This window comes from Spea bombifrons, chromosome 2 (assembly GCF_027358695.1).
Source record: "Spea bombifrons isolate aSpeBom1 chromosome 2, aSpeBom1.2.pri, whole genome shotgun sequence".
NCBI classification, from domain to species: domain Eukaryota; kingdom Metazoa; phylum Chordata; class Amphibia; order Anura; family Pelobatidae; genus Spea; species Spea bombifrons.
In genome coordinates this window covers 68,334,061-68,360,505 of record NC_071088.1, presented here as the reverse complement: position 1 = coordinate 68,360,505, position 26,445 = coordinate 68,334,061, and the positions used below count along the sequence as shown (strand labels likewise).

General features: G+C 37.1%; 1 protein-coding gene across 3 annotated transcripts; it reads left to right on the top strand.

Annotated features, from left to right (window-relative positions):
* The first annotated feature begins 400 nt into the window (after positions 1-400).
* On the top strand, positions 401-25,523 carry SH3D21 (SH3 domain containing 21). 3 transcript variants are annotated; one of them, XM_053454659.1, is made up of 22 exons: positions 401-554; positions 4,938-5,098; positions 6,214-6,280; positions 9,068-9,180; positions 9,911-10,001; positions 10,096-10,178; positions 12,178-12,217; positions 15,283-15,377; positions 15,971-16,069; positions 17,519-17,564; positions 19,562-19,642; positions 19,903-19,983; positions 21,064-21,144; positions 21,345-21,425; positions 21,887-21,943; positions 22,603-22,714; positions 23,198-23,256; positions 23,416-23,525; positions 23,686-23,760; positions 24,367-24,557; positions 25,254-25,317; positions 25,446-25,523. In XM_053454659.1, exons 1-22 carry the CDS (start codon positions 542-544, stop codon positions 25,482-25,484), a joined length of 1,839 nt encoding a protein of 612 aa, XP_053310634.1. In that variant the 5' UTR covers positions 401-541; the 3' UTR covers positions 25,485-25,523. The 3 variants fall into 3 exon arrangements, with proteins under 3 accessions (XP_053310634.1, XP_053310636.1, XP_053310635.1); XM_053454661.1 differs by lacking the exon at positions 19,562-19,642; XM_053454660.1 differs by lacking the exon at positions 21,345-21,425.
* Positions 25,524-26,445: the final 922 nt, after the last annotated feature.

Sequence of the window (26,445 nt, the reverse complement as noted above, 5' to 3'; positions counted from 1 at the left end):
ATTCCTTGAGTATAAAAGTCATAAATGTTTTATTTATTTTTTTATCTGAAGTTGTTCACTTAGTTGCTCACGTGGGACTGCAGGTGGAACCACCCTTGCTGCATTGGTTGCAGACTTGTTCATGTTCACCTTGAATACATTCCTTTCTGATTACTAATGAAAACCATGTTGTATGGCGCAAGCCCTGTTGTACTCAAAGTTAACTCTTGCCAGACTTGTTTGCTGTTTTTTTTTCTTTTTCTGTACTAGGTGAAGTGTGTCAAGCGCCTTAAACAGAGCGTGCTCTCATTCATTCCCCAACTTGCCTTTCCTGTTTTCTACCGACCAATCATTCAGCTCATGTTATGGCAAGTTTTTTTTTTTTTTTTTTCTGTCTTACGAGCTTCAGGATTAAGGAACTATTTCTTTACACAGTTTTTGTTTGCTTCTGAAAAGCAGGAAGCCAGAGCTCATTAATACCAAAGCTGGGACGTGTCGGTGACATTTCCATGTATAAATAAAGAAATCATTTTTGCATTGGACATACAACACCTTTAACACCATGAGCACACCAGGTAAGTACTTTTTATTTTACATTTTTTATTTACATAGAAGCAAAAGACATGCAGCAGTGGGGGTTTTGTTGTTGTTATAGTAAAGGTGAATAAAAAGAATTTGTATTATTCATTGAAACAAAATAAGTAAAAAGTATCACAAAGTGATATGAGAACTATAAATTATAGATATATATAAACAATAATAGCAAAGCTATATACCAATGAGAATTATACTGTATGCTATTCAGATGAGCCTATGAGCTAGCATACTTACTGCACTTTAGTAAATACATGTAAATGTTGTGCCATCTCTTATGAAAAGTTCCGATTTATTGAAAGATTCTTTTGAGTGTTATAGTTTCTTTAGAAATATATCCTCTTTAAGATAGTTGCAAACCTATCTGTAATAGTCACTATAAGATATTGACGATGGAGAGGCTCTTTTTTTATCAGAGTTTCAATGTTTTGTTTTAGAAAGAATGTCCAATAAAGGGAAAATTGGTATAACTGTCAACTCGCTTGTCAAGCATGGTAAAGTGTGTCGACATAAGAAGAGAATAATTAGCACTATTTGATAATATTAGTGAACTGTGCCATTTATAAATGAAGTATAAAAATAGAAACAGATCTAAATGATACTAAGATGGGATGTTTAAGACCCCCCAAAATAAGTAAGATACATCAGTAGTGAGGAAATTCTTACATCACTAGTCGGGAAATTAATAGAAACTGCATAGGATCGTTGAACATCTAAAGTCACATGGGTTTCAAAATAAAAAATAACATGGGTTTACCAATAGAAGATCATGCCAAAACTAATTTTGTTGATTGGGTGACTAAAGTAATTGATCAAGGTGGTGCAGTAGACACTGCGTATCTGGATTTCAGTAAGGCCTTTGACACTGTGCCACATAGAAGACTTATCAATAAACTGCAGTCTCTGAGTTTAGATCCCAATATTGTTGAATGGATTAGGCAGTGGCTGAGTGACATGAAACAGAGGGTTGTAGTCAATGGCGTATATTCAGAACAAGGTCTTGTTACCAGTGGGATACCTCAGGGATCTGTACTTGGACCCATTCTCTTTAATATTTTTGTCAGCTTACTATCAAAACCCTCTGCAAAATCACTATTTCTTTTCACTGATGACACATACGTTTGCAACAGGGTTGATGTTCCTGAAGGGATAAACCAAATGGCAAATGATTTAGGTAAACTGGAAAATGGTCAGAGCTGTGGCAAATGTTTTTTTGTTTTTTTTTAAAAAAAAGGGGAAAATATAGAGTATTTGACACAGAGCACTGGTGAGACCTCACTTGGAGGATTGGGTACAGTATTGGGAAGCGTATCTCCAGGAGGATATGGTGAAGTTCAGAGAAGGGCTACTAAAATGGTTTACAGGATGAAACCCAGGACAGGTTAAAGGACCTTAACATATATAGCCTGGAAAAAAGGACATGGCAGGGGGGAATATGATAGAAACATTTAAATACTGAAAGGCAGTCAACATTATAAAGGAAGTTTATTTAAAAGAAGAAATACTACCACAACAAGAAGACTAGAGGGGTGAAGATTTTAAAGTAGCATTAGGAATTATTACTTTACTTCCAGCAGAAATGGTAGATGTTAATAAAGTGAATGCATTTAAACAAGCATGGCATAGGCATGAGGATAAACTAGATATAATAGAATGCCAGGGACTAAGGAAAGAGGCTGGGCAGACTAGATGGGCCGAATCGTTCTTATCTGCCATATCTTTCTATGTTTCTATACTAAAAAGGTAGGTAGGGGAAAAAGAGACAAAAAACTGTACAAGAGGTGACTGATGAGTGAACCTCAAAATAAGCTGGGATGCATGAGGAGAACAAAGGGTATAGCTGCCGGGACTGAGGAAGGGGTCAGATTAAAAAAGGAAAACTAGATTGATGAAGATGCACAGACAGGGAGAGGCAATGCGTCAGTACAAGGACACCAGTGGCAAGGCTTGTGAAGGTCCATTGAACATCATTACGTTGTCCATCACAGACCCCAGTAAGTGTCCACCATAAGCAAGATTGTTGCCTACCCCTGTGCACATGCCCAACTTTGCCATTTTATCCATTACCTTCATTTATTGCACCCTAACATAGTACAGATCTGTAAATGATCTCTCACTGTGAGACCTGATCGGAAGGACGTGAATACGCTGGGCCTTGCTTTACTGCTTGCTGCACATTTCCTTGGCTTTAGAAACATTGCTTGAAATTTGTGGTAATTGGCCATATGTTTGCATTCCAAAGAATATAATACTTCTCAGTAAAGTTCTTTAGATCTAAGCCGCATGGGCAGGGTACTATTTAGTTATGATATCAATCGTTAACATCCTGCTCATGTTTTCTGATCGATGTTATTGCACAAGGGATTTTGTTAACTGGAATACACATATACATCATGTATTTAATCTGTAATCTGCTCAAAAAATGCTATTATATTACAATTACAAATCTCATACTATATATACTGTAAAATTTGAATTGCCAAATAGATTTGTTTGTGCGTTTGTTTCGTTTCCATGATCGGCTAATAGTGAGACATTTATAGCAAGAGCAAAATATTTGTCTTACACAAACCAAAGTTTATACAGAGTTTAAATTTATATGAAATACTTAGGCATGTGCTTGTGATTCCAAGCCCAATGACACAACAGAATATTGTGTAAGAAAACCGCAGATTTTAGTAACATTAATAGCGAGTAACCACAAACCAGAACAAGCTACAGAGGCCGAACCCCTGGTTCGACAGCCGTTACCTCCCAATGATTGCCACAGTGGCAATATCCTGGGGGACCAGTAAGCACCATCATCTCCATTCCCTATGGTCCAATGCGGGTCTTCACTGTAAGTATTATTCATGTGATCCTTTGGGATAAACGCCAAACCTTGTGTCTGACAGATGAATTAACCCTTCAATAAATAAAAAAAAATATGGTGACCCGACCCAATAGAATAACATAGTAAGATGCATCATTGCTTTCATGTGTCAGTTGAGATATAAGATGCTTTGATGAACAGATCCTATGTTGGCGTCACTATGTTATGGTTCTCTGACTCGATAGAAGTGTCTAAAATAACTTACAGCATGATGAGTCTGCCACATGTGTGATAAAGAATGAAGGGATGTTATTGTCTGACATATGATATAGTGTAAAACACTGTAAATATTTTCTTAGGATGTTATGTCAAGCATTCTTTGAATTTTATGGTTTGGCAGTAATTGTGCTTAAAGGTACAAGAAAACAGTATGGCTTGTATAGATTCTATTTTGGGTTTCTGTCAAAATACATTATTGCTCAGAAGACTTGTGACTGAGTTTACAAATAAAATGTGATAATCTATTTATTAACACTCATGTTTTAAATACCAAATTTTGGACAGAGCCCACTCTTTGATACCTTTATCGAACGGTAGTGTTTATGTTGGTCATCTCTCTTAATCCCCCCATTTCTGAAAAAGAGAAAAAGTATAATTTTGCTATTTAATGTAACACACCACCTTTTAAGGGGTAGTATAAATCAAGCAAAATTGACTGCTTTACATATCACAGGACATCACGTCATTACACTTTTTTTTAATAGTTGAAAATGAAAACTATAATTCTCAGAAGAAGAGTTATAAACTATGCCTCTCTCCGTTAAAATAAATAATTTCTTCTTCTCTCTGAAAACATGGTCAGGTGGAATTTACAGTATGTTTGTTTCAGAATCAAATTCAGGACTACCAGGATTGTATTGCCCACAACATGGCATGTGTAATGTAGTAAGGTCACTATTTTCTACTTTGCACAAAGACTGGAGTCCAGAGCTTCTACAGTGCCTTATACTAGATTTTGCCATCATAGCCCCCTATTTTGAGGGGCATCCTATATCGCCTGCTGTAGTACATGGCAGGGCTCCTGTATCCATATATATATTTAGTACAGCATGCATTATCAGTATTGTTCATAGTAGCATGATTAATAATTATATAGAATGCATCAGTGAGCTCATAAAAATATTAATTTTAATTACAAGTTGAGCCAAACACAACCACATTTGAGTTACCTAGATAATTAGACTCCATCCTCATTGAGGATAGTCTCTCTGTGAACCAAGCCCTCCTTGCATTTTTCATCTCTTGATGGCCCTCTCTTCAAAATCCTTAAGCCCATCTATAACAATAATGCTTAAATAAAACATAACACATATGTGACTTCATTGAAATGCATTTTTTCTTCTAAATGCCTCCCTTAGTTAGTTCAACTAAATGAACACCCGTTTCATTGTTGCTGGTGCTGTTAGCATGGGGTTATACCAGAAGCATTCCAGTAGGGTTTAATTCTGACAGGAGTGTGCATCTTTCCAATGAATCCTTTTGTATCATTAAGGTGACATGATGGTCCTGGTGGACTTCCAAGGACAGCAGGAAGATGAGCTGAACATAAAAGCTGGTGAGATAATAAGGAATGTGAAGAAAACAGCAGAAGATGGATGGTTGGAAGGTGAAATCAATGGGAAGAGGGGCCTTTTTCCCAAAATCTTTGCCAAGGTGAGCAAATCTACACATCTATATTCATTTCACTTAGCTTGTCTTTCCCATAAATAATTCCAAGACCTTCCTGTGTATAATCTGACTCATCCACAAGAATAGTTTCATATTTATCAAATGTTGCAATTATGTCATGTTGAGCGGGTCTTTCTAGGGTCTGCAAATGTGAACATATTGTTTAAAGCAAAATACAGTGGGTTTTAAGATATGTGTGTGGCAATATATATATATATATATATATATATATATATATATATATATACTCAATTATAAGATGACCCCCCCCAAATTTAATTTAGGAAAAAGCCTAGGAAAAAGACTATCCTATAGGAAAAAAAAGTTTTACTAGTAAATATTGATTCACATGTAAACAATTTTTTCATATTTAATAAAAACTATGATTGAAAAAAAATATTTTTTTTGTTTTAATTTCCTTTTTTTTGCCACTCTGCCCCAGGTATGCACATCTGCCCCCTTATATGCCACTCTGTCTCCCTAATAAGCCACTCTGCCCCAAATATGCCTTTTAACCCCCTATTTACCACTCTGCCCCCCCCCAGATATGCCTTATACACCCATATATGCCACGCTGCCTCCCTGACATGCCTTTTAACGCCCTATATTCCACTCTGCCTCCCTGATATGCCTTAACCCCAGAAAACCATTTACCCCCCCCATGCCACTCTCTCGCCACCCCCTTCCCCCCCCCCAACTTACCAGTGCATCCCTTTACTTGTGACTTCAGACTCCCTGGAGGTCTAGTGGGGCAGCACTGGTCTCCCCGCTCCAAGAGTGAAAAGTCAGTACGAACGACCAATAAAGTCACACAACTCATTATATAAACACACTGTAGCTTCTTTTGACAAGGTGTCGATAGCATAGTTAGGTACAAACACATTCTGGTACTGTAAGAGTTTATTGTATTTAAGGCAACTCTAGGAGTAGAATATTAGACCCCTTGAATGGTGATTAAGTTCTATGTGCAGCAAAATCCATTTATATTTTGTCACTGTGTAACATGTTGAGTAAATAATGGCACTATGAAAGCCATGTAAGATATACTTTTCCTGTGTATGACAATTTTGAATGAATAGTATGCTTTGTTTCGGTTGCAGGAAATCCCTTCATTATTACTAAACAACAATGGGCAACAGTACCCAAGATCCATCAGGAAAGTCAACGGTAAGATGATGTTAGTTTAGGGAGTATTCTGAAATATGGTTCAGATAGTTGCAATATATTTCTATTCTATTAAAATTCTATTAAACTGACCTCTGCTTGGATGTAATCTTGCAATATTTGCATTTTATTTGTGACTACATAATTCTAGCTTACAGGTATGTTACAAAAAAGAGAGAAGTGATTCATTTGTCAATTAGGAAATAATTAAATTACATACTCAATATGCTCAACATATATAATACCGGTATATGTCAATTATGATGTAAGCCATTGTTTATTAAATATGATGTAAAACTGAAGTAAAATTCAAAGTCTCAAGCTACATAGTATAACAAAATATATATTGTTATTTTTGTTATTTTTCTCACATTCCATATCATAATATTACATGACCTATTTCATAAAATGTCAGGAGCAGGAATTTATACCAATACTTCTTAATGTCAAAGATCAAAATACTTTTGAATTATACTGTAGACTCAACAGGGATTTTGGGTACACTACCAAGGACATGATTAAACCTTTAAGCAAAGTAGCCATACCCACATCTGACTGACGTGTAACCATACATGTTTGTTGCTGAATAACCCTGGTATACTCAAGTGCATACCACAGTGCTGCAGTCTGTGAAAGCCATTGATCAACATTTTATGTGATATACCCTTTTTATAGACGGATCTAAAGCTTTTGATGTAAAGTTCAAGTGTGTTAGATTATTTCAAAGTGTGAAGCCCATTCTTAGTGGCTTCTGTGTGTAAAATGGTAACTTTATTGGGGTTACAATAGTATAAAGGTGCTTTGATCTTTTTAGATCCTTAAATCTTGGACCAGGTGACCACTCCCCTTTTATAACACAGCAAACTAATGTAACACCTCTGTGGAATATTTCTTCCATGGGAAAAATGAGACCACGCTATACATACTAAAATTGCTTCTTTGCTGAATATGCAGGATAAGCATACTTGGAATTATCCGGGTTTGACTGGAGTCTTTGGGTGAAACCCTCCTTCCCCTGGCCTTAGTGTCAAGCCACCTCCTTATCCCCGACTTTGGTCTTGTACGCTTGCTGCTTACCTAAACCCAACTACGCACCCACTAAAGGTCTATCTGGGCCTACCCTCTCCGCCATGTGTGGGTGGCCCCACCCTTACAACTGAAGCCCTGTCCCTTCACAAAGTCACTCCTCCAGAAAAGGGAGAATTCTGAAAAATTCCCTTTTTTATATTAAATGTGCGGTACTTATTCCTATATGGCATTCATATAAAGTCCTTTTTGCTATTGACCCGAACACTTCATAATTTTAGATCGCAAACTAACCAAAAAAAGTCCAAAAATTGCTGGCATTTTTTGAAAACTAAAATTTGATTGTTATAGCTTTAAGATAAAAATATATTGTTTTGTGATGAACAAGAAGCGTACGTATTTATGGTGGTTCATATTGAAGTTGGATCTGTACATGTCAAGTGGCACATTTTAACCTGGGAAGGGACTGCTGATAAGCTCAAGATGACTTAATATCAATTAGGAAACCCAACTGCTTGCATTGCACATACTTCTTCTTCTTTACTCCTTGGGCAACAGCATAGTTGAGCAGTGTATTTTTCATCTCTTAGAGTGTTAAAAGGGAAATTGCCTTTGTTTTTGACATTCAGCAGTCAAGTCGTGGTTCTTATTTTAAAGGATAAGTTTACTTTGTTTCATCTATATCTGCCAACAAAGATTAGAGGGACTAGTCTCAATTAATATTTTTGCTCTTCAGACCAATGGAAAAGTAGCCTCAACATATTGTATAAATGGTATAAACCTAGGGGTATGTCAAGATCAGTTGGGGCTCCAGGGCATACTGTATACCATAGTAGCAGAGATATTACTTCTTTCCTTATGCTGGTACACTGATACATATAGACACACAAAAGCTTAATACATTTACATACATATACACATACATGCAGCCACTTACAAGGCACAACCAAATGCATTTACATATAGACATCCCAACATAAATACACACTGACTTTTAAACACATAAGATTCCAGCTCCTACCTGTACTGGGTGTTCTTATAACTGCTGGCTGGGGGATCCTGGCACAATAACACCCCAAAAAAGAATCTATTGGGTAAGTATGCAGATTACAAAGTGCAAATAAGATCTACCTATCGCATCTTTGGTAAACATTTCATTAATTCTGTAGAATAGGTTCATGCATATACCAGGCATTCTTGATTTCCTCCTGCTGACAGGCTATTCAATGTCTAATATTAAATATATGGTTTGTGTAAAGCAGTATTTACTCACTATGCACCTTAGTCTTATGGAACAGAGATAACATATTTGATTATTTTTATTATGTCCCCACTTTCCTTATATGTACTTATCTGTTTGATAATTCTCATTAATATTTTTCAATACATTATTTATATTTTAGTTGTTTCAGGAAAGGGAATGTCAGTTGGCAAATCAGCACAAACATATGCATTATTTATAATAATAATATTATTATTATTATTAAGTAGTAGTAGTAGTCTTACGTGTACAACGTTATATATCTGATTATTAACAGCAAGATATATTGAAAATAAATATATAGAAAGAAAAGAAGTGAGGTACATAGTAAACAAGGGTCAGTCAGGGAAGGACCGTCATAGCTTGTCCACCTGATGTCACACCTATACTACAGTATATAATTTATATTGGCCATTCACATTTAATGTTTAGGTTTGTTGATCATTTCACCTACCAAATCAACTTAATTAACCATCAATATGGTATTCTCTATACTTCTCCAGCTTGTATTCAGAAGAAGAAACAGAGGTGGTGCAGGGCAGACTATGCCTATAACCCAGGGAAGCCTGACGAGTTGGACCTCTGTCCAGGAGAAATTATAGAAGTTCTGGAAGAGGTAAGAATGCAGTAAGAATTCTACAGTCAAAAACATATTTGTATAACTGTAAACAAAATACCAAATTCTAGTTGGTCTGTTACTTTGAGATGCATTCACTGAATCTACAACTGTAAATACAAATACTACAATCTATCGATCCTGGCAATCTTTGCCACCCTGGGGGTCCTGATCCTCATCAACATGATGCCACTATGCTTATAAGTATCCTGTTAATCTGCTATTGACCAATAAAGTTAATTGAATTTTCGTAGCTAAGAGCAGCCTGCTTAAACCCCAGTGAATTTCTTTTCCCGAAGCTTCTCCAATTCTGGCTATGCGCTCATAGGGATGGGACTAGGCCACCACTGCCTACTCCCAACCTTCTACTGCTTACTAAAGTGGATGGAAAGCAGGCAGTAGAGGGTAAGGAGTAGGCAATGGTGGGTGGGTCACTGGAGTATCTGAGCCAATATCCCAGGTATTAAATTAATATAGTCCCATGAGGACATCTTCGGCTGATTTTCAGTAAATAGAGACATACCAGGCCCTTGTATGGTAAGGTGTGTGTAACTATGCTCTATGCCCATGCACAAGGAGGCCATAATCAGCTCTGCTCATTTCAGGACAACCATGTCCTTCAAGTTAACCCTGAAATCTGATCAGTAAAGAAACTAGCAAATGAAACTGGTATGACTGCAGAAATTCAGCCTTGATTATAGTCATCTTGACTTTTCCTCTACGTATATAGATTGAAGATGGTTGGTGGCTAGGCAAGAAGGGAAATCTCATTGGAGCCTTTCCATCCAACTTTGTGCAAGAAATTGCAGAGTCTCCTTCAGGTAAGGCTTAAGTAGATCAGGCTTAACACACCTGATTCTCTGCAAGGTGTGCTGATGTACGTTTAATGAGATAACCATTGTTGTTGATACATAGATATGGTCCTGGATCTCAAGAAAAATAATAAACAAAGACCAAAAATGAAAGAATTCACATTTGTCCCTAAGGATGAAGAGAAGGTAAGACTGTGGTGAAAAGTGCAACTTTTGTATAGATATACATTAGTAGTAGTAGAAGTAGTAGTGATAACATTATGGGATCTGTAAGTATTTAAAATAGGCATATAAGGTGGTCATAAGGTGAACACATTAGCCATTTTATCTAGTACATGTATTCAGTTTCACATGTTGCTGACTTGCACAGTAAAGTGCTGCCTTGCAATATGTGGGATGTATAGTATAAACAAATAATTGTTTGCCCTTTTGTGACTGTGTAACTTTGTGTGATTGGGAGAGAGAAGTATACAGAAAGCCCTGCAACCCTGAGCGCAGGCGCAGCATGACAGAGAGGGTGAGGGACTTATGACTTAATTGTATGGGGTCAAAAGTAGGTGAAGCTGTCAATCTATGAAAGATGCATTATAAATTTGAAAGTTCTAAACCATTAATGAGATTGAGGCTAGAAGGGTAGGGGAGTTAAAATGTTCATCTGTGAGTCACAGGTGATTGACATAGGTAGGGTAAAATAGGATGTGAAAAGAGGGCTCTACCGCTTTTACAAAAAGAAGAACTCTTCAGCCCACCTAACCTTTCCATTTGGTAGGCGAGGCATGTCACAGCTATGGCAACTTAAGTTACATAGTTACATAGTTATATAGGCTGAAAAAAGACATGCGTCCATCAAGTTCAGCCTTTTCTATATCTGTTAATTTGTTGCTGTTGATCCAAAAGAAGACAAAAGAAACCCCGGCTTCACTCTTTCCAATTTTGCACTAACCAGGGAAAAAATTCCTTCTTGACCCCAAAATGCCAGTCAGATTTCTCCTTGGATCAATAAGCTGTTTCCCCATAATTAGATTATATCCCTGAATATTATGTTTTTCCAAGTATCCATCCGGTTGCTGTTTAAACGTCTGTACAGACTCTGATAAAACTACCTCTGCAGGCAGAGAATTCCACATCCTTATTGTCCTTACTGTAAAAACCCCTTTCCTCTGCTTTAGTCTAAATCTCCTTTCTTCCAGTCTAAACGCATGACCATGTGTCCTATGCATAGTCCTGTTTATGAACAGATTTCCACACAATGGCTTGTATTGGCCCCGAATATATTTATATAATGTTATCATATCCCCTCTGAGGCGATGTTTTTCCAAACTAAACAAATTTAAATTAGTTAATCTTTCTTCATAGCTACAGTGCTCCATTCCTTTTATTAATTTTGTAGCCCGCCTCTGCACCCTTTCTAGTGCTTTAGAATATGTGCCCAAAATTGCACAGCATATTCAAGGTGCTGCCTTACCATTGATTTATACAGAGGCAAAATTATATCTTTATGCCGTGACTTGATGCCCCTTTTTATACACGACAATACCTTACTGGCCTTAGCAACTGCTGACTGACAGTGCACATTGTTGCCTAGTTAATTGATTTAAGTATTGGTAGTTACTTGTTTGATTATTTCACCTTCCAAATCAAGGTGGCGGATATGGTTGCATGGTTGGCAGGCTCTCTGTAAGTAGCAACCTGGGAGCTAATGGGTTAATTAAGGTTTTATATACTTTACAAATTTCTGAATAAAGCCATGGCCATTTTATACTAGGGGAACAAAGAGTATACAGCCATACTAAACTTTGCAAATGATGGGGCATTGGACTTGTCTCAAATGTCAACTGAAGAAAAGATGATGAAAGGTTTAAACCAGAAATAACAAAAAAGACAGGTGGATATAGAGGAAGAATTAAGTTAAAACAGACAGAGAAATATCTAATTTTACACCTCTTTTTAGAAACATCTGAATGTGTAGGTCATATATTGTGTGGACAGGTCATTAAGATAGATACTTTCTTCTGTTTCATAGATATTCATAACATATATCTTGTAAGCTTGTTTGTTATTGTGTGTGATTTTAAAATATTTCCAAATCAGTATTAACAAGCAATTCCTTTGCATCTAAGTTGTATGTTATTTATGTCTCCTAGTCTCTTTACGCTTATATTTTGTGATTCTTTTTCTATTTCAGGTTAATCCACCTGATAATCCTACAGTTAACAACCAAAAAGGTACGTCTGCCACTTCAACATACCCTTGGCATTTTGGCTCAAACGCATATACTAAGAAAAGGAAAAGAAAATAATGTAGATAGTTTATGACTATTATTATCATTAATAGCATTAATCTACATGTAATATATACAAATCCATCATTATTTTAACAAGTAATTGTATGATACATTGATGATTACTCTATGTTCTAAAGTATTTCTTGGTCTTAAAATAGAATTGTGTGGCTCTGAAGAGCACACATGGTTATGTGACATAGCAAGATGAAGCTTCCCGTTCAATTTAGAACTTATTTCTTTCTTTTGGCAGGGATATCTCTCTCTATCTTTAGGCAGGCATTGGTTCATGCAGGAATTTTGGCTCTATCTTTAGGCAGGCATTGGTTCGTGCTCGCAAACACGGCAACTACTGTTGTGGAAAAAAAATAAAAGTATCACAATGTTGTGTGATCAGCTGGCTGATAGAAATGAAAATACTAATTTTATTGAGATTTACAAGCTTGCAGCTGTCTACTTATATTCTGAAATATCCCTTATTTTTAAATTGTGTGGCTCTTTTTTCTTTCTTTATCAGCTGGCCATTATAGAGGAAACATCTGATGCCTGCTAAAATGTATGGATCAGTAATAAATGTATTTTCTGAATAAAAAGGGGCAGATTAGCATTTGTGGGCTATAACTTGCATCTCTCACAGCCTTTGTGCAAAAATCCACATGTAAATTTACTAGGGGTGGACCCAGACTTTTAATTAAATCCTGAAGTTATTATTCGATTTGGCATATAACGAGATAATTTGTGCCATTATAGCATGTGAATAAATTGGACATGTATGACTAACTTAATTTATGCTAATACATATAAATAGACACCCACACATACCAAAGTCATGTCACAGTGAGTCTCGCAGGGCTTATAGGATCACTCCAGCCGTCATATGCACTTATACATATGATAGCCGTTTGGTTCCTTTAAAATTTTGTGTGGTCTGTTTTGCAAATAAACCCTCCGCATTTGCCCCATTCCAGCTATTTGTACACCAGGATGTGTTCACAACTCTGTTCATGTTCGAACAAATCTCCCTGTATATAATATATTTACCACTAGTCAGCTCCAGCGCTGGCTTAGCGAATGCTCAGAACACTTTTTTTTATTTTAAACAATGTGGATGGCAGCCCTCGCCGAGTCAGTGCTGGAGCTGATTGGCTCTGCCACACCGACACCCAAACACACACACCAGGACAGGCTCTGCCACAGCGACACCCAAACACACACACCAGGACAGGCTCTGCCACAGCGACACCCAAACACACACACCAGGACAGGCTCTGCCATGCCGACACCCAAACACACACACCAGGACAGGCTCTGCCACACCGATCCCCAAATACACACATCAGGACAGGCTCTGCCACACCGACACCCAAACACACACACGCCAGGACAGGCTCTATCACACTAAAGCATAAAAAAATTATTTTCTGCTTTGTCATTAACTGCCCCTTTTGTAATTTTGCTCTCTTGTCTATTGATGCCCCCACTGCCATGTGTATTACCCCCCCAGACACACACCCCTGTTTATATTGATTTTTTAATGCCATAACCCAGCTACCCCCCTTGAATATGGGTCCGCTTTCCTATAACCTCTAGCTATTTTTTTGGTAATACTTAAATTTTTCTTTTTTACCTGCTCTCCTCCGATGTGATGACCCTCTCCTTGCCAAGAGGAACACCTTCTGTGAGCCCACCCCCTCGAACGTCACGCATTCAAAGCGGCCACCCGGCCGCCAAGTTCAAAGCGTGCAGCTTTAAGACTGCTTAATGAAGTTAAAGCGGCCAGCGGAGGTGGTCTTACAGCCGCACGATGGGCGGCCGCTTTGAATGTGGTCTTCACTGTTTTTCTGTGTCAATCCCTGTTCCGTGCAGTTTAGAGGAGACTCCTTTCTGGTTCTTTTTGCTGTTGACGTTGTTTGGAAATAAAGTAAAGAAAATATTAGAAGAAGGTGATCAATCGCAGTCTCTGTGTGGTGTGGGTTTGTCCTTTTTGTTTGAAAATATAAATCTAAGAGGTTGTACAAGATAATTTTGTAGGTGCTTTGGAAGCTAGGTTGGGACAAGAAACTTTTTTTAGTTTTACTCCAATTTCTTTTCTTTTGGGCATCATTTGATGATTGCTATCTTTTATGGTTTTTAACTGTTTTGCGTATTCATGAACATCAGGATTCTTATTATGATTATTTTTATAACATGGAACAGTTTTAAAAGTTATTAAACAATGCACAGCCTGCCTTTAAATAAAGAACATGCCAGCAGTGTTATCAGCCTTCTGGCTGAAGTCATTTCCTGGCTGTGTTTCCTGTAGAACAGCAAAATGTTTACCAGCCTGAGTCAACGTGACATGCGAAGGGTGTACTGTAGATATCATGATGGTAAAACAGTCATAAAGGGGGGCCAATTTTCACCTACTTTAAAGGGTGCAGCCTCCTTAAGGCTTCACCATCACTTTTCCACCAGCCATCTAATAAAAAAAACATTTCCATAACTTTAAAAATATAACCTTTAATCTTAAATACAATATTCTGTTATTCATCTCACCGTAAAGTTATTGCTTTGTGATGTTTGGGTTTTTTTTTATTCTTTTTTCGAATTAGCCATTTGAAAATATGCCATACCAAAACAGCAGCAGTAGGCAGTTGCGGTAGAAGTCTGGCCCAGCATTATAGGTGAAATTTTGTGTGGAGGCAGTGAATTTAAATGTATGGCAGCTTTAGTGGATGGATTTGTGACCTATTTGTTCATCAGGTTTTTACGTATGTATTTTTTCCCCCTCTCTCTCTGAACCTTTTATCTGATTTACCTCATAATATGATATGAATACCTGACTCTTTAAATCAATGTCCTCCCTTTGTCATACTATGCTCACCACTCCTCATTGCGACACAATTGGTCAGGGAGGGATAAAGCTTATACAGAATCCTATGTAATCAATGCATGTTGTTCACCACCACACAATGTTTTACAATTTTGCATGTCACTAATATTTCCTTTATTCCTATATCATTTATTCAGTCAAGGAGTTCTGCAGGGTCATGTTTGACTACGTTCCAACCATGCAAGATGAGCTGGGCCTGAAGAAGGGGGATGTAATATCAATTATTAGCAAGGTATGGGATGAATTTAGCCTGATACCAAAATAAGGTAATTAACATGTAAAAACTAACACATTATTTGAACAGTATACCAAGAAACGCAACCCGTGGATTTTGCAAACCTCTTAAAGTGCCTTGGGCTAGGCTTGGGGCTCTCTCCAGGGTGGCTTTGCTGGGGAGCTCCCTCCTCTATTATGTTTTGTGTTGCTTTGCTTTTCTCTTCTCTGTGCATCATGCTTTTAGTTGCGTTTACTAGTGCTTTACTTGCTCACAAAACAAGATGTGACATGTAATGAGAATATATCCTCTGTGATCAATGGGCATCTTATCTGTGCCTTTAAATGCCAACATTTATGCTTACATATCACTTCCTATAAAAAATAACTACCGCACCCTTACTGTTAAAGAGACAGTATTAAAACAGTGGGGAAAGATCTCCTGAAAGGGACCACAAATTACTTTAAGAGGGTAGTCTATGGAACATGTATATGCAAGGTTGATGTTAATATATTGTGACAAATCATATTAATTTAAAAAGAAATGTAACATCTTTGGTACACTTTGTATTAGAAACATACTATTTTATAGGTGTTATTTCTACCTTGCAGGATACAGAAGATGAAGGTTGGTGGAGAGGAGAACTGAATGGAAAAACTGGGTTTTTCCCAGACAACTTTGTCATGTTACTGCCTCCTACCTCAGAGTTTGTAAGTATTTCAAGGGGAAGTGCCATTCAAAAAATAATTATTTTTCATTTAGCCTTAAATACTGAATACAGCAATATAGTTTAACATTGAAAAAAGTGTCTCAATAAACCTTTCATATTTTGGGTGACTTTCGCTGCTCAAATGCCACACTGAGCTGATTCTCTATGACAGTGATAATGAATTATTGCTTATTTTGTTTCCTCCATAAACTTTAGTTTTAAACATTAGTCCAACTGGCTGATTAAGACTGAGCTATTATGTTCACCAAGGGTAGTATGAGAAAGAGTTAGTGTATTTGTCTATTATATTGGGCTAAGAAAATACAGCCAGAACATATACACATGACAAATATACAGCTGGCCCAAAATATTATTATTTAATTGTAAAAACAAAAAAACAATACAATATTTTAGCAGGAGTTTTACAACAATGCACAGAGACATTGGTGGATAAGTGTGACGGAGACCTGTACGACTGAGTAGCTCCGCTGTAGAGATCTTCCTTGCCGCTGACAGCTCAATTGCTCATGGGATTAACCCATTGTGTTCACCCAAGCGCATGTCGACACTAGTCAAGTGTAGGGTGCAAACAGAACTCAGTTTGCTGGGAACAGCACATATATTTATACACAAACATAATTAGATCAGAATTATAATCTCATCAGTCAGTCCGGCACCTCCATACAGTTCTATGGCCAGCAATGCCCACCCAACAAGGAGGCACTATTTCGGGGTGATCCCGACAGAGCAGTGTCAATCCCTTGGATACCGATGGAGATGATAAGTCCAAGGATGTTTTGTTCCAAAAAGGGACTTGATCCGTCGTTGGCACCCTGAGCGACAGTGCTGGGAACATCCCTGGGTATAGTCCACACAGTAGCCGGGCCAGAGTTCCAGAGCCATGGCTGGGTAAACCCCAGTCCTAAGGGTAATAAAACCAGTTTTCCCAAATGAGCTCCTTCTCTGATTGCGGCCCAATATAGCCCCAAAATAGTGAGGCAATAGACATCTGTAGCGACTCGGTCCCAAATGACAGGGGGCATCGCTGTGGTTCCTAGCGATGGTTCCATGGATTTGCGGCTAGGTCCTGTCAGGCGTGTGGTGCGTTTCCGACTATTTAGATCCCCCATAGCTAGCTACTCCATGGAAGTCTGTTTATGGCAGACTAGACTGGGTTTTCATGTCACCCCGTGCCCCCCCCCACTGAGCACAGGGTGATTTAGACATAAGAGGGGACCAGGCAGGCAAACAAGGAGTCTCCCCATAAATCCGTCATGGCCCCTCTCCCAAACTTAAACCTACCCCATGTTTCCTCAGGGGGTTACAGTGACAATAAGTATGCTTCCACTTCTTTTTAGTGCTACAATACTGTGGACAGTGTGTGGTAGTGTGTGAATACAAACCACTGCACTCACTAAATGCCTGTTTTTTTATTTTTTCTCTCTCACAGAAAACCAGCAAGCCTCCAACACGGACCTTAACTTTGAAAAGATTGCGTGAGTTTTGCATTTTAAAAGCATAATTTTCGCGAATCATGCTCCAAAAATAATGTTGAGGTTTCATTAAACTGTACCTTGAATTTTAGAAGCACTTGTACACTAACCAATGAAACCAATGTTATATCTAATCCACTTCTTCAAACCGTTAACTTTTATGTATACTTGTCCATTAATAATGAGAATGGTTAAAGGGAACATTAGTAAGAAAAAACCCACAAGTGATTCTAACACTAAAGATATATATCACTATATATATATATATTTATTTTTTTTCTGGTAAAGTGTGACTTTTATTTACGGGTGCACACGAAAAACCCGTAGAAACCAATAGAAAAATTATAAAACAAAAGCCTAGCTCCCAACTGAAGCTTTGCCTGGTTTATACTTCGCTGGCCCAGGTTAGCCAGTATGAATGTCTTTTATTGTAATCTTCTCTGCCAGACCCAGCTAAGCAAGGCCCTTAAAAACCTTCCCTAGACAGCATACGCACTGGTCCAGACAGGTAATGCCACACTTGACTTAGGGATTCTTTGTCAGGGCCTTTCCTTGCCATGGGAGCACAGAGGAACTCTTCCCCTCAGCAGTCCGTTTGTGAGGCTCTAGGGAGTTTATGTGTCCATGGCCTGCACCTTTTGTAAATAAATCATCTCCCTGGTGCTTACAGTGTCACAGTATATAATATAATGTTTCAGAATATAAAACATTGGATATATACTAAATATCAATATCAGCGCTACAGAATTTGATGGCGCTATATAAAACAATAAATAATAATAATCAATCCAGTTACTACAGAACTTACACATCTATAATGACAACACTGCACACCCCAACAAAAAACATACAACATCAAGTGATCATACTCGTGTACATCTGTAAATATTGTCTATATGATCCAGTGTGAAGTAAGATGTTAAATTGGAGAAATTTAACCCAAAGATGAACCTATGTAGACACTCGATCTACAGGCATAATGAAAATAACAACTACACCCTGGTTGGCTACCACTTCACCTAAAGCAGGCATGTCCAAAGTTCTGGACTGATAAGGCCCCACAGATAAGTTGCCCAATTACATTTGCATTTAATTTCAATGGTTCAAAGAATGTCAGGCAAAATGGTCGGCCCTCGCACATGTTCACTTAATCAAATCTGGCACTCTTCGAAAAAAGTTTGGACATGCCTGACCTAAAGGGACCACTCCATTGAGGACCTCAAAACAAAAGTACAACTGCATATACACCTGTGTATATATATACACAATGTTTTATTTAAAAAAAAAATGTAGCTTAAGTTCTGATGTAGTTACCAAGGAAATAACAGAACCAGAACTGACTAGCTCTTGCAAGGTCACTTTCAGTGTAGTGTGTTCATAGGCAAGGTTTTGATATATGCCTATTACATGTGTTCTTTAGCTCAAATCAGAGTCTAGTCCTGTTAAGATGCAAATTATACCACAAATGTAAGCATTGAACAAAAATAATAATAAATAAACATACCCATGCCAGTTTGCTCTAAATGAAAGTCTTGGGCCGAATGACACTTTCTGAAGTTCCCGAAGCAAATGAAGCAGTAGTTCCAAAATCAAGATTCATTGCTCTTTGGGGGAAAAAAAATCCCAAAGGGGTTTTCATATTAATATAGCATTCTGAAGGTATTTGGACAAGATTCTTGTCACCTTGCCTTGTTTTTAAACTATGTGCATGTGCAGCATTTTACCAGCCACACAGGAAGAGCGTTGTCTGATGTAGTGATTCTGATAGAACATAAAAATGTAACCGAACTGTAAGCTTCAGACAAGTCTCTTCATTATGAAACTCCCTCCTTTGTCAGCAGGAAACTAACAGCCCTTGGTAAAGTAACTTTTCATCTTTGCATAAGCATCAGGTAAAATACTTATCATGTTTGGTGCTCAGAAGATGATCTAATTTTACAAAGATTCTGGAATCTGTGTTGATTCCAAAATAAGAAACATTTTCATCTTTTTCTTCATAGCAAAAATGGATATATCTACAACGGACAAGAAAGTTCTTGTTGTTAATAGACCAGACTCGCCTTCCTCTTCAAATCAAAAAGGTAATAAAGACAATGTGCACTGTATTGTACGGAAAAAAGTAATTTGTTGCTTGTTTGCTCTATTAGTATATTAAGCTCAGATTTTCACAAAATCCGGATAAAAATGTTGGTGTATTTCCGGGACCAAGCATACATGCAAGGCTTTTCATGATGAGAAGTGTTATGTTTCAAAAGTGCTTCTGGTGTAAAGACGGAAAGTGGTTTCGCCACCATGTCAGTGACATGTTCCTCAAAAAACGTCTCCATCTTTTTCTTCACAGACAAAGTAGATACATCTGCAACTGACAAAAAACGTCCAGATGTTAAAAGGCCAGAATCACCTTCCTCTTTGGCTCAAAAAGGTAACAAATGCAATTTACACGGTGCCTCAGGAAAAGTTTATTGATGTTAACCGTGTCAGGCTGTACAGCAATCCAGATAAAGGGCGTGGCATAGTTTTGCTACCAAGATTACAGGTATAGCTTTTCATGGCATGCGGTTGTACAATTGTTTGTATCGCCAACAATGATTGGATCGTTCCATTGTTTGTTCTAGTGATTATTAGCTTTTATTTACACCACATTGACAATTTATGCAGTGCTTCTTACAATACATACTATATGGTCAAGGGGTAAGAGTTGACAGACTAAGACAAACCAATACATTAGGTAGAAGGTGATAAGACCCTTTTTCATGTTTAATACATTGCTGTGATAGTTACATCAAAATAAAAGGGGGTCGTGTTAGTAAGAATGTTGGTGCATTTCTTTTTCCCATAAAAATGTTAGTCTTAGTTGCAGAACAAGCTAGTTCACAGAAATTACCACCTAAATAGCATTTCATTAAGGAGATTTTTAAAACCAGGCTTAATGGGTAATATTTATAACATTATGTTATTTGTGAAGAGTGTGGTTGGATTCTTTTGTGTTTTAATGGGTAAGAATTAGTAACACGTGCCAACCGAATTTGCATATTCACCAATCTGTGAGTTTTTTGCAGAGACGTATGGAGAAGGTTGCCCCCTTTTTTCACATACGTGACTCTCAAGCAGTTGAGTTTAAGTGAGCATTTAAATTCATAAATAAAAGTATCATTACTTTTCCATTTCAAATGAGATTCCGTTGACCTTTCTACCTAGATACTTTAGATGGGCGGAAAGTGTCATCTGTGAAGTTACATCAAAATAAAAAGGGGGTCGTGTTAGTAAGAATGTTGGTGCATTTTTTCCCCCATATGTATAAATCACATTTAAACATTTTCATACATTTGAAAACTCATTGAGCCAAATGTAAGGCAGTAAAACCAATGGCACTTTAAAACTATACGTAGCCTAGTGAGTTTTTGGTAGTGATGCAACCTGCTATGGTGTTGGTGAAATTACTTTCTGGTACATGATGAATTACATAATGTACCATTTTTATTGTGTTTTTGTTTTGGTACAGGAGCAAAAACTGATATTTCTACAGACAAGAAGGTCCCAGATGTTAACAGGCCAGAGTCTCCTGCTTCAATTGGACAGAAAGGTAACATTGATACTGGAGTGTAATGGTGCATGTGGAACACATAGTTGATCATAGAGTTTATCATGGTATTTGGAATATTGATTAAGTTCACCAAGTCATAGCGTATGAGATAGGAATGAGTCTGCAGTTTGTCTTCACTGAACTCGTGCAACCTGCCATGGTTTTCACATCCAGTGATACAATCTCACTTTTTTCTATAGCTAAAACAGAACTAACTAAAGAGAACAAAAAGCTCCAAGTAACTAACAGCTCAGAGTCTCCTGTCTCTATAAGTCAAAATGGTAGTAATGACAATTGGTTACTTCTGCTTGACAACTTATTAACTGATTAGATGGCATCATTGTTTTTAATAATGAAGCATTGGTTTATGGAAGTTAAACTTAAAAAACCAATTCACAAGCAAAGTTTCAAAAAGAGATCTTAGCACCATAGCAATAAATGGAATAATCAAGTCAAAAGGAATATACCATTGGTTAATGTGGTGATAGAAAAATAATTAGTTATAAAGCTGCAAATACATTTTTATCCCCCATATTCGCAGGCATGTGCTAAGCATATAAATGGTGTCCGTCACAGCTGGAAGGAAAGATAATATTAAATGCGAGAGACACAGTGTTATGCGTTAGGTGCATGCATACAATATGTTAAAATTTTTATTGTGCTGACAGTATGAAGGCAGTGATATGATCTGTATATTCATTTTCTCATTTATTTTTTTAAATTGACGCATCAACTACTACAGACAAAAAAATCCCAGACATGAATACACCACAGTCTCCTCCCTCTACAAGTTTAAAAGGTAACTTATACTATATGACAAATACAATAAAACTACAGCAGTTAAGTCGATAAGAGCCTTCACGTTGTTCTTTTTTGTATAGTTTTTTTTTGTTTTTTTTTAGAACAAGAGACTAAATAGTACGTTTTTTTTACTTGGATTTCAATTGTTTAACCATTGTTATTTTTTAGCTTTATGATTAGTGTTAGTTAATGCTTAATATAATTTTGAAATTTGCTTACAATTCTAGTCTTTGGTATATTTGTACAGAGAACAGACACTACTAAAGACATTGGGTGGTTAGAAAAATCTTACATGAACAAAGATTGCAATATATGAATTGATTATTTTTTCTGGAATCTGACAGTAATGAAATCCATCAACAAAAGAGACGTAAGCAGATTATCCAAGGGAAAAAATTATCAGGATTTAGCCAATAAAGGTCTAAAATTTACTGTGATATTAGTAGTAATGGTACTGAATCCACAACAGATCTATGCGTAGAGGTTGTCTATACTTGTTTATACATATTGATAATGACTCAACAACCCTAACAATAATGTTGTTTTGTGTCTATTGTATGCTTATGCAGCATTTGTTTACATCGGCCCAGTTTATAATGACATGGGATATACACTTTTTTTTTGTGACCATGTAAATCATCATGCTTCATATTTCAGACCGGAAAGATGGAAAAGCAGACCCTGCTCCAAAAATGACCAATGCACCAGGAAAAAAGTCAGCACCACCCCCGCCTGTGCCAGTCAAAAACAAATCCAGTCCTACAAACAAGTGAGACGGCTCAGTAAATTGAGTATAATCAACACACACCAAAACTGACATACCAGTTGACAGACCTGCCTGGTTTTAATCCACCTTTTCGATGCACTTGTTCTGGGGTTGCCACATTGTTGACCAGCACTTATAAACATCCTTATTCAGTAAACCACATTGTAAAAAATGCTAAAATAAACTGTGTCATTGCCATAGCTTCTTGTGGTGAACAATACACAAAAGTCCTAGATTCAGTATTTTGATGTCTAATAAATTACTCTATAAACATATTTTTTTATTAAGTACCAGAAAACTATTACTCTCTACTGATACATTGTGTCATTTCACATGATGTGTTGTGAGGCAGCATCAACTCAGATCAGAAAACCTAACCTCAGAATGTTTGTTTACTGAAAGCCACCATTTTTATATTATCACTGACTACACGCGATTGTAAAGTTTTATTAAAAAATAGATTATTGTCATATTTCATCCCTCCAGGCCTAGTGCAGAACCTCAAACGAAACCAGTGGAAGAATCAAAGGAAGCTGGTAAAACTAGTAAGTTCCAGATGTTTGTACCATCATGAATCAGTACATAGAGTAAAACAAAACTAATTACAAGTTCTTAACACAATAACTTGTGAGCATTTAAATTCTTAAGTAAAACTATCATTACTTTTCCATTTCAAATGAGATTCCGTTGACCTTTCTATGTAGATACTTTAGATGGGCTGAAAGTGTCATCTGTGAAGCTGGCACATCCCACGGCAGAGAGGCCCAAAGTACAAGGCAAACGCCCACCAAAGACCAAAGTCATCTTACCAGAGGCGAGTCATCAGGATTTTTTATGTTTTTTAGAAACAGAAATCTGTTGCACTATATTAAAGATATCTTTATGTGAAATAAGCTATACAAGGTAGATATATTTAGAGATTGTGGAAAAATAATGTTCTTTTGTGCTGATTTTTTTTTTTTTATTGTTTTAAGAATGTTGGAAATCCTCCGGAACATGTGTATAAGAAGGAAGAAGAGGAAGAGAGTAAAAGTCCTACATGTGCAAAGGTAAAATAAAGCCAACAAGCTGGTAGCATCATGCATCAACAAATCTTGACCATCTTATTTGTTCATTTGCTCTACTCTTTTTGCCAACCTGCTCTCTGGTAAATCCTTTATAGTCTTATTTCCTACTCTACCCTTGTTGTTACATATACAGCATATATAAAAATATTATTATTATGTATATATATATACACACACACACGTCCACTGATGTATGTACTATTTTATGTCCTGCTTTATGTTCTGTTTGGTGTTTTTTTGTCATTGTTTTCTTTTACATGCTGAACATCAACTTTTGGTTTATCATAACAATCCAAACTATTGTCAACTGCCCTGTCATGTGATACCACAGACATTATAATCAAAATGGTTTAGACACAATATTTTTGTCAGATTTGGTCTGTGACATAATACATATAAACAGCTCAACCTTCTTCTAACATGCTTGAACAGTACTGTGGGACCAGTTGTGGCTTTAGTAATAAATAATACTTTAACATTGCCATTAATTGACAAACTGGTTGTCTACATTTGACAGTGTGATCAATATGTAAATTAATACAATTATTGTACATGTTCACTTAAGCTTATCTTATTTAACTCTCCCAGGTTACTCCAAAGTTATTCAACTCATCAGGCCAAGCACCCTCCCCTACCTCAAAAGCCAGCACACAGTTTCCTTCCGTAACATCGGCTTCCAAGAAGACCACGGAGGCTGTGCAAAATCTACAAGTGGAGGAACTTGCAGCTGAGATTAAATTGCTTAAAACCATGATGGAGATTATGAAAAACAAACACACGTGAGTAGTGCAAAAACATGCAAGGTTACCACACGGCACATGGTAGCTCTGCAGCCAGGAAAAGCCTAGAATATTGTGTTATATGTGTCATGTCACTGGTAACACCTCACTGATCTCCATCATTCCTCTTCTGATTTATTACCATTCCCTTCATTTGCTATTTCATTTTGCTTTTGTCCTAATACATAATAATCCAGTTACCACAATTCCCATTATCCCTAATTATTCCCCAGTTCTGTGATTGTCCCTCATCTTAATACATGGAATGTATACCAATCCACTAATCCAATGTTTCTAATTTAATAAAAAATAGTTATCATGTTCCAAGGTGAAAAAGCAAATACAAATACTAGATTTTTCATCTCTAACTTCTGAATTCTGTAGCCTCTAACGGTTCCTAGAAAGAGGCCATATAGAGCGAAGTTATTAAGAGCGTGTCTGGGCTGGTCATAGGGTACAGTATATAGGGCACATGCATGGTAGTTCACTTGACCTGGACCTATTTTACAGTAACGGAAGGGTGGGCTGCTTTTTAATGCCAGGGTCTAATTTGGTCCCTGATAGAAAGGTCACAGGTTGAGAGATAAGAGGGGTATACAGAGAGATGAAGTTACAGAGGAGTTATAGACAATATTATACTTAAGAGTACCAATTATGGTTGTGAGTTTGACAATCCTTCTCACTCTGTCTCTGCAGGAAAGACATGGAAGACATTAGGAGTGAAATAAGTAATGAGCAAGCCAAACGTTTGGCACTGCAGGTAACCAACAAGGAATCATAATAAAGTATTGTAAACACTGAAGAAAAAATGTAAGATGAGCATTTAGAATACTACTAAAAATCCTAGGAATCACATCGATTACAGATAATTCTCTTTGAATCTTACAGATGGAGGTTGAGAATCTGAAGAAACTGTCCTCATCCTAGCTGAAGCCAGTCCAAGTTCTAGGCTGATCGCATGGGCATGGGCATAAAAAAGTTAATGTCAGTAACTACAACTACAACAACTACCTGCATGAAAACTACTAAAGAAACAGCAGGAATAGTCCTTTGGAGACATCATTCAGGGAGTGTACTTTAGTTAAATGTATGCTGAGATGGAGCGCAACAAAAGAGAAAGCGGGACCATAATTTAACCTACCTTATATATGCAGCATATGCATAAACTTTCAGGTCTTCCAGACTCTTCTAACCATTTTTCTGCTCTGCTCTCATCTGGAAGGTTGAGCACATACTACATCAACTTCCATTTAATCCTCAAAGCCAGAGGACCATATCTTGATCTTGTGTGCCTGAATTCAGCTCAGCATGGTAAACTGGTTATAAATTGTAATAGTGACATTAAACAGTAAAACCAGTTTCAACTACATGATCTACTAAGAATAAATTGTGACGCAGGACAGACAGATTACATGTACAGAAAATGTAAGTGCAGACTTCTGAAAAAAGACGGATATACATTCAGTGTCATTGTATGAGCGGCTAGTTTGGTTAGGTTTATTGAAATTGTGCGATATTTTAATAAAGATACATATATTTATTAAGATGTAGTTGTCCTCTGTTTTCTTGGTTTAGTGCATATTTGAGGAATAGTTTATCAGTATGCAGCGCTACGCTTGAGTAGGGCCATGCATTTAGCTGCTTCATTAACCATTCCTTTTTCCCCACAGACTGCAATACTTTTTTCTTCAAAGAAATTATAACAAAACGTATTCTTGATTATTAGAAATGATACCTCTACAGGTGCACCTGCACTGGTTATTCATTGGGTATACTGATTTTGAAGAAAAGGTCATTGTTAATTTGTAGAGAATACCTGGTGAATTGGCTATTATTTGGTCATATGTATAAGGAGCAAACATTTCAAAAATTCCTAAAAATATACGGT

What these genes read in the sequence shown, in the direction of transcription:
- SH3D21 (XM_053454659.1), top strand. An exon ending in TTCCTCTTCAAATCAAAAAG is followed by an intron (nt 19,643 to 19,902) that starts GTAATAAAGACA and finishes TTTTCTTCACAG; the next exon opens with ACAAAGTAGATACATCTGCA. An exon ending in AAAGTCCTACATGTGCAAAG is followed by an intron (nt 23,761 to 24,366) that starts GTAAAATAAAGC and finishes TAACTCTCCCAG; the next exon opens with GTTACTCCAAAGTTATTCAA.